Source organism: Malaya genurostris, chromosome 3 (assembly GCF_030247185.1).
Source record: "Malaya genurostris strain Urasoe2022 chromosome 3, Malgen_1.1, whole genome shotgun sequence".
NCBI lineage: Eukaryota > Metazoa > Arthropoda > Insecta > Diptera > Culicidae > Malaya > Malaya genurostris.
In genome coordinates, this window is record NC_080572.1 from 248,968,650 (window position 1) to 248,977,463 (window position 8,814).

The 8,814-nt window shown below is 36.9% G+C and overlaps 1 protein-coding gene across 1 annotated transcript; it reads left to right on the forward strand.

Annotated features, from left to right (window-relative positions):
* Window positions 1–6,840: 6,840 nt before the first annotated feature.
* LOC131438067 (protein odr-4 homolog) lies at window positions 6,841–8,591 on the forward strand. Its single transcript, XM_058607861.1, has 3 exons — window positions 6,841–7,141; window positions 7,205–7,867; window positions 7,929–8,591. Exons 1-3 carry the CDS (start codon window positions 7,046–7,048, stop codon window positions 8,478–8,480), a joined length of 1,311 nt encoding a protein of 436 aa, XP_058463844.1. The 5' UTR covers window positions 6,841–7,045; the 3' UTR covers window positions 8,481–8,591.
* Window positions 8,592–8,814: the final 223 nt, after the last annotated feature.

Sequence of the window (8,814 nt, forward strand, 5' to 3'; positions counted from 1 at the left end):
TATGAATCCAACATTAATTGTGTTTACTATGAACCGAGCACCTCTTAGCTTGTGATGCATGATGTGTTTGAATCATCAAAATGAGAACAAATTGAAATCTGATTATGATAGCAATATCAGATTGAGATCTTAATAGGATATCAACTCATCAAACTTTCAATTGAATTTGGATAAATTTCAAATGGCGACACAAAAATTCAAAGTAAAGTTTCAATGGAAGAATTATTCATTGAATCATATGTTACTTTTTACAAAAAAGCTTTGACATCCGGCCGAGTAGTCTTGTGGCAGTTGACCGCAACCATAACCGTGAAGAAATGATTTCAACATTTTTTCAGCAAATAATGCTCGTTCTTTTTAGCCACGAGAATATTGGTGTAGAATCACACATCTGGGAGACATTGATCCAGGCCTGTAATAATTTTTGCGTTCAGTCTAAAAAAGTGTTTCGACATTTGTAGCCATACGACGTCGCGAAGTTCAATTCCAAAGTCTTTTGACCATCATTTTAAGTGCAACCAGAAATCGGGGATCTGGATGGTCAAAATAATTTTTGTGAACCAACTAACAAGTCCTTTAAATTAGATCAATTAATTCACTTCTAAAGTACTCGCTCTTCGTTAAATCGTAATTTTTAAAATCAAAATTCAATTCATGGAATAATGGATCTTTCAATATTCAAATCAAACGTAATTCAGAATTTACAGTGAATGCAAAGTAGGGTTGAATTGAATTGAATATCGTTTATTTTTGCTTTGCGTTTGCTTGTTAGTCGACGCTCAATCAACGAATTGTGGTAAAACTAAATGCAGTGTCTTGGCTACGACTGTAAAAAACAATACCGAAGAAGAAATAGTTCGACAATTATACGATACTGCTGCTATAGCCGAGAAAACTCGAAGCAATTTTTCATCTAACTCGTAGAGTCAATGTAGCTCTCGAACAGAGACAGTAGATCTCACTCTAACTTATGATTTTGGAATATGAAATGACTACTGGAGTTGAGATGAATGGTGGTACCGTCGAATCGAATTTCTACATGCGCAAAATAAAAATACAAAACCTCTACTCGCCAAACCCGTTCTGAAAATACCCATAAGTTTATATTCAACAGTATTGAAAATATCATTGTTTACGAAATTCGAACTATTACGACATTGAATGTCTCAGATTTCAGAACCTAGAGCTAATTCTTAATAATACTTTAGTGACTTATAGGTACCACAAAGAAAATATATGTTTAATTTGTCCAAAGATAACAGATATACAGATTCGAACAAAATTTTTAAAAATCCCGTGTAAATTTCAAATTTGCTATACGTTGGAAACACTAATGCAGATTCAGCAGATCAATCAAAGTATTGAATTGGTAGGTGAACCTGTTGAAATAACACAGCCGATGAATAACTATTGTAGACTTGATGAATTTCAACCAATCACTTTTGAACAATTGAAAAATATTTGTTTTAATTTGGGAAAATCGACGGGTATTGACAATGTTAACTCAAAAGTGATACAGGATTGCTTTCATGTTATCGGACACGATCTACTGGATTTGGTAAATGAATCGTTGAACACGGGGCACGTGCCTAAGGTGTGGAAAGAATCTCTGGTGGTTCCTATCCCTAAGGTTACTGGAACGGATAAAGCCGAGGAGTACCGTCCCATTAACATGTTGCACACGCTGGAAAAAATTCTGGAACTTGTTGTTAAAGATCAGCTGATTAACTATTTGAACTCTAACAGTTTGCTAATACCGGAACAATCGGGATATCGTGAGGGTCACTCTTGTGAGACCGCTTTGAACCTAGTGTTGGCAAAATGGAAGGAGAAAATCGAAGTCAAAGAGAGTATTTTTGCTGTGTTCTTGGATCTGAAGAGAGCCTTTGAAACAATTTCAAGACCTTTATTGTTGCAGACATTACAGCGTTTTGGCATCGGGGGAGTGGCACATGAATGGTTTGAAAACTATTTATGTGGTAGATCTCAAAAGACTGTTTTTAACGATGTAGTGTCTAGTTCCCTCGGTAATTCACTTGGTGTGCCTCAGGGAAGTGTGTTAGGTCCTATTCTATTTATTATGTATATTAATGATATGAAGCGAGTCTTACGTTTCTGTGATATAAATTTGTTTGCTGATGATACTGTTCTGTTCATTACGGCTAAAGATTTCAATGAAGCTGTTGCACATTTGAACGAGGATCTAAGTTCGCTGGTTCGATGGTTAAAATTTAAGCAACTGAAACTAAACGTCGCGAAAACTAAATATATGGTTATTTCTTCTGTTAGCACAGGTCATGACGCCAATGTGGAAATTGATGGTGAAACTATTGATCGCGTTAGAGAAATGAAGTATCTTGGAGTCATAATTGATGAAAAGTTAACATTCAAATCTCATATCAATAACGTCATCAAGAAGATTGCCAAAAAGTATGGTGTATTATGTCGTTTGAAAAATGACTTAACGACCCATAGTAAGATTCTTTTGTATAAAACAGTCATTTCACCACACATTGACTTTTGCCCATCCATTCTGTTTCTTGCTAATAACACACAAATCTTGAGATTACAGCGACTGCAAAATAAGATCATGCGATTAATTCTAAAATGTAGTAGATATACCTCCTCAGATTTTCTACTGAACGCATTACAATGGCTTTCAGTGAAACAGAGAATTTACTACTTAACCATGATATTCATTTTCAAAATCTTAAATGGTATGTTGCCTCGATATTTGTGTGATCGAATTGAAAGAGGAACTGATCTGCATAGGTACAATACTAGAAACGCATCTGATGCTAGAACACCAAGCTTTCTGTTAGCCAGATCGCAAAACTCATTATTGTACAAGGGAATAAGTTTTTTCAATTCGATGCCAAGAGAAATCAAACGCGCGACGGCATTGGTGGAGTTCAAAAAGTTATGTATTTCACACATAAAGTCCGCTTTGTAAGCAAATATTTAGTTAGTTAGTTCAAATTTTTTTAGATTTTTTATTTTTTTACGTATTACGAAGATTGTATTTTCTTTTTCTTTTTGTTTATATATATTATTGTGAGACGTATTAAGTTACTATGTTCGGTATGATGATGATGGATTTTTAGTTTGTTTGAGAGTTGAAAATAATGAGCAGTCTACAAACGTTTGAGCCTCGCGCGCGAAGCAGGTAGTGACTATTTGGAAAGTGAACAGGACTGGCCGAAGAGCCTTAGCATTCAGTGTGTTAAGTTTGCTCTTGACCTTGATCGCAAGGTTTGATTAATAATTTAAGGAATAGATTCGGGAAACTAATTGGGATCGACAGTTGTTGATGGAATTGGGCTTGGCTCTGCTCATCCGCAGTCTCGTTACTCCATCGTAGCTGATGTGTGTAGCGATGAACTGGTCCGGCGGGAAGGGCCAGGTGAATTACTGTCTGATACTGGTAAAGATATCGGGTTCGATTCCTGATGTGATCAAGGATCTTCCCGGGTTGGAAATTTTCTTGATTAACCCTGGATAGTAAATCCGAAATATTTGAATGTTATTTTGTGGTCAGTCGTTCTTTTGAAGAAGAATCAATACCTGCTAGATTAATCAGATCGTTTTCTTTTGTTTACTGGTTAAGATATGTGCAAAAATATTAATTATCATTTAGATAACTCGTTCTGCTCACACCTTTGTAGGGGTATGAGGTGGGACCATCATCATCATCATCAGACTAATGCCATCTACTCGACTGTTCGCCGCGATCTTTCAAACCGTTCCATTACGTTACAGAACGATAACAACATCCTCCTGCCTATTATATAAATATTCCAACTACAACAATTTTACGTTTATCACACGATTTTTCTAAGTGTTTATCTCCATGTCGCATGAATCACACGAAAATTCGATCTGAATAAAACAGAAATAAACTTGCCATTTTAACCAACAGCTAAACAAAGTGGAAGTGAATGTTGCAATTAAAAATTGTGGCCCATGTGAAAGCGGCACCCAAATCGTGATGGCACCTCGTGTCGATCGTGGTGACATCTGCAAGTGTTCGCCATGCAAATTGAGCAAATTTTACACACAGTTCATATGTGATCCTGTATATCTGTTAGTCTAAGAGTCTAAGACGAAACGTAAAGATAGTAAATATTCAAAATTCCAAGTATTGCCCATCGCTAGCCACAAAATTTTTCAGGCAATACTCGAATACCTTTTTGCCTTTCTCTATCGAAAAGTAATAGAATTTTTGGGAAACCGATTTTCGAACGGAGCCTCGGAGACCCATAGTGTTATATACCATTCGACCCAGCTCGACGGGATTGGAAAATGTCTGTGTGTGCAACCTGTTTAGAAGGGCCGCAAGCCAATCCTTGGGACCTTTATTTTTGCTCGTCCAAGTCATCTTTCCTATGAAGTTGAGTTTTATTTGCTATAAACCAACGATGGGAACGGTAAATCTTATTTTGCCATGGGCGTCAAATTTTCTCGGTACGCCACTGTGTGTGCAGGAGTGTGCCCTTTTCGCAGATTTTTTTATCGCTCAATTTTCTCAAAGAGGAGTGAACCGATTTCAACTAACTTATGCTCGTTTGAAAGTTTTGATTAAGTTTAAAGTTCAAATCCCTGTTACTTCTGATTCCGGATATCAATAATTTTTGGCTCGTTCAAAACAAAAATTGGGGATTGGATCGATTTCAAAAATCACGTGGCTGACACGTCAAGTTTCGAAGATGTAATCGTACAAGTGACGTAATCGTCAAATTATTTTTATGTCCGTATAATTATTGCAGATAGTGACCTATGTTCATGGTCAAAAGTATTATTGCTGATACGTTTGGCTTGAGAAATGTTGCCAAATATGTGACTTGCTGAAGCATGCTTCTGTGAACTATTCGAATCATTGTCATTGTAATGGTCGAGCCTTGTGATGTTGCAAAATTACTTTGCGTGTCTATCGGAGTATTGTGACTGTTTTCCTTGCAATGCTCGGCTCCAACGCTTCAATTGTCGTTGGTAGACCTCCCCAATGAGCATTAAACCACAACATGTGTTCCTAAAACAAGTATTTCTTTGTGCATAACGTCTTAATGTTACAGGGCTTTGGAACAATAACCCTATAGACTATGCTTAACATTCGTATATCTTTCCTGACGAAAACAGAATATTTGTCGAAAATTTATATCTTTAAGTTCAATAAAATCTAACAGAAATACATGAATTAACCATCTGTCGGGATTACCACTATTCGCAATGGAAAAAATTCCACTACATTTTTGCGCATAAAGCTTAACTTAAATACCTGAAAATTCTACCATAATTCAAAGTAAACGAACTGTAAAGTTTCGCCTCAATCTGGTTAGCTGCTACTAATAACGAGAGACACAAGAGAATTTAATCGTAGAACTCAGCGCGAACTTCACATACCCACTTAAAAGTCATATATTGGCTTCGAAACTAAATCTAAAAAATATTATGCTTAGGCTGTGAACCATTTCGCGGTTAATTTTAACTTTTGGTTGAAATCTGACACACGAGTGGTTATTTTGCTTTTTTTTGATGTTGTCAAAAATAACCCAGCTCGAAAGCATTGTTATTTTTGACAGATCGATGGTTATTTTCCGACAATGAAAAAAAATCTTGCGATGAACATTCTAATATTAATTCTTTAGTTGAAATTGTTTCCAGAGGAAAATAAACCCATATAACTTTCCGTCCGTCAAATTTTGAAATGGGCCGCAGTCTTACTCAAATTTAACAACTCGACAGAAAATAACCATTCAAGTGTCAGATTTTAACAAAAAGATAAAATTAACAGCGAAATGGTTCACAGCCTTAGTATTAATTTAATCCATTACAATAACAGTAACAAATGATCAATAAGCTATCGGGAATAGGTTTATATTTCTCCAAAAAATACCGAATTGGATCTGATCATCGAATGGCTCTAATCCATAACCAGATTCCTGACAACAAGGGGAGTTAATGGAAGTTTATTGGAATGGTCCTTAGACAAAATTAAAGAAAATGAATTTAACGAACATCAGAATTTCCCGAACAGCAATTCCATACTGATTGAGAGTCGACGAGTTAGTTTTGCATCAACAGCTTATTGAAACATGAAACATTTTCCTGAAAAACTTATTAAAACGGTCTCGAAACAGTTTCTCTATTCGCCACCAGGAGCCACCGTTCATTGATCAACTGTGGCAAAGCATATCCAAAACACTTAGAACTAGGGTTGCCATTATTGCCTAATTATATAACAGTAAAATAATTAAATGAATTCTGCCCGTATTTTGAAAATCAAACCAATACCTATAGCTAATGACAACATATCCGGTGACAATGATGCGGTACTACAGCATGAGTCATTTGAATGTTGACAGAGCCTGAAATTCCTCTTCCGATGAATTCATACAAATTCTTTCCGCAACTCAATTAAGAATCATTTTACAGAAAGAGTAGAATGACTGTACTCAATGATTATATAATAAAGCTGGTATTTTGTGTAAAGATTTTATATTGATTTGGCTTGGATATTTTGTAGGTGAAATTTAGTATAATGTTTCCAAAATACTGATAGCACTGCTCAAAACGATTACCACCTCACAGGGTGACTAGTTTCACATATTATTTGTAAATTTCCAAACATTACTCTATTATGCAACATCAATTTGTAATATACGTAGCTATCAAAAAAAAAAAGTTATTGAAAAAAAATTTGTTGAAAATGACAGTATTTCGTGATATCTGAAGTACTGATGGACGTAAATTTTGCCTACCATGACCATCACAAACGGTTAAAAGATTGTTCAATTTCTCAACATGAATTTTAGGTTGGCAACAATGACACGCATAGAAAACAAAAACACGCCACAAATCATCTGTCAAAATATAAAATCGACACGTAAACGCGGCGTAAATCGCCAAAATATCGCTATAACTGAAATGCATTGACGATACCGGTTTTGAAATTGTATTATTTTATATCGCTGTAGATTCATACGTACTTAGTAAGTGCTGATTAGGCCCATATGTTCCCGCAGACTGGGGAAAAGTAGTGCTCAAAATGGTTCGGTCGGTCATTTGCGAAACCTATCTAGAAGAATACTTGAAAAGTCTGTCTAAAAAGCAAGGAACCAGCGTTGGATTACTTATTGGACAGGTATGCAGTGTAATTTCATTATTTTGTTCATTAAAACTTAAGCCACAGCTTTTCGGCTTTTAGCCTTCCAACCACGGTAAGGACCACATAATCTACCTGAACAAAATCAAAGAAGATGACGGGCCGGATCAAGAAAACAAGGGTCTGCTGGATATCGAAAATCAGCATGTTTCGCAGCATGCCCTCGTCGAAACGCGCATCCTACCAGGAGGGTTTTATGTAATGGGGATCTTTGTTATCTACCCGAAAAGCGTGTTCGAAGATTCAGATCTGCTGAGGAAAGTGAAAACAATGTTGGTTGACATCCGGCACACATTCGACTCCAATGTTTTAATTCAGGGAAACTGTGACGAGTTAGATGGCGGCGAAAAGCTGGTATTTTATTATTCCTCCAGTAGTAATATTTTCGGTTGTAAGTCAATAGCGCTTAAGTCGGACAACCTGTCAGTAAAACCGTGCGATTGGAAGTTCCAAGATCGAGCCACAAGCTGGCACGTCATGAGTACATATTTCGAAACCGACGAAGTTTTTGTTTTGAAAAAGAAAACTGAAGATCAGTACGACACGGAAGCCAACCTCACGAACTGTGTTGAAAATGTGAGACAACAACTGGAAAAAAGTGTTGTGTTCTTCGATGGTGGACCAATTGAAGGGACGCAGTCTCTAGAGCATGTTATCAAAGCAAAGAAAAATGACCAATTCCTAGTTCACGTCTATTCGCCATCGGTAAATGTTTCCGGTGAAGTATTTTTTTTTGCGCTAGCATAATTGTCTGTTTTCTTTTCAGCATTCGCAACAAGACATCTCTACTCGGAAAATTGTGAACTTTGCGGGTACGATGCAGTTTGAAGGAGTTGTGAGCTCAAAAGTATTCGTTCATCCCAAGAACACAATTGCTGAGGTGGAGCGTTTCGTTAAAGTGGACATTCTACGATCGCTCATGTCCCGCGTGCAGATACACTGTGATTCCCTGGTCCTGGCAGAGGATCCCGTTCAGGACACGATCATGTTAAACGAATTACCCCGCCGAATCTACTTCCCTATTCGTCCCAAATCTAATCCGATCCTATTCAGCGAATACCTGTTCCGAGAGGAATCGAAAGAAACAGCCATTCCACATATCCGAGAAACGTTGGATCTGTCGGTTACTCTTAAGGAATTGAACGCAACGGTAGAGACCGTGCCGGAAATCAAAGAAGAAGAGCAACACGACGCGAAAGAATGCGAAACGGGTGGCGCTCGTAAGGGTGCGGAGAGACCTAATGTGATCGTGTTGGGTACATTGTCTGCCATTGTGGTTCTTATTGTTGCGATTATAGCTTTCTATGTAACGAAGTGAATAGTCTATTCTAATTTTGTACTGTATCGGGTTTTGTTCATGTGTCCGAAAAGTAGATATACACTTTTTTTAACCGTGCTAAAATATATTACCATACAAAAAATTGTTTCATTTAATTGTTTGATGTTGTAATTCCACAAGTGTTTTACAATGTCCTCCATCGGACGGTGTAATACAGATGTAGTACCAAGAGGACTTCTAGGTTTTAAGAGTATTTCGAAGAATAACAGATTCAATACTTTAGCACATATGATGGTGTAATTCTATTTGGAATAAGGTCGTTCGATATAACGTCATTTAGCACATGGTCTTTAGGTATAAGATCGTATGGTAA

What these genes read in the sequence shown, in the direction of transcription:
- LOC131438067 (XM_058607861.1), top strand. Translation starts at nt 7,046, where the DNA reads ATGGTTCGGTCGGTCATTTGCGAAACCTATCTAGAAGAATACTTGAAA. An exon ending in TTGGATTACTTATTGGACAG is followed by an intron (nt 7,142 to 7,204) that starts GTATGCAGTGTA and finishes TTCGGCTTTTAG; the next exon opens with CCTTCCAACCACGGTAAGGA. An exon ending in TTCACGTCTATTCGCCATCG is followed by an intron (nt 7,868 to 7,928) that starts GTAAATGTTTCC and finishes TTTTCTTTTCAG; the next exon opens with CATTCGCAACAAGACATCTC.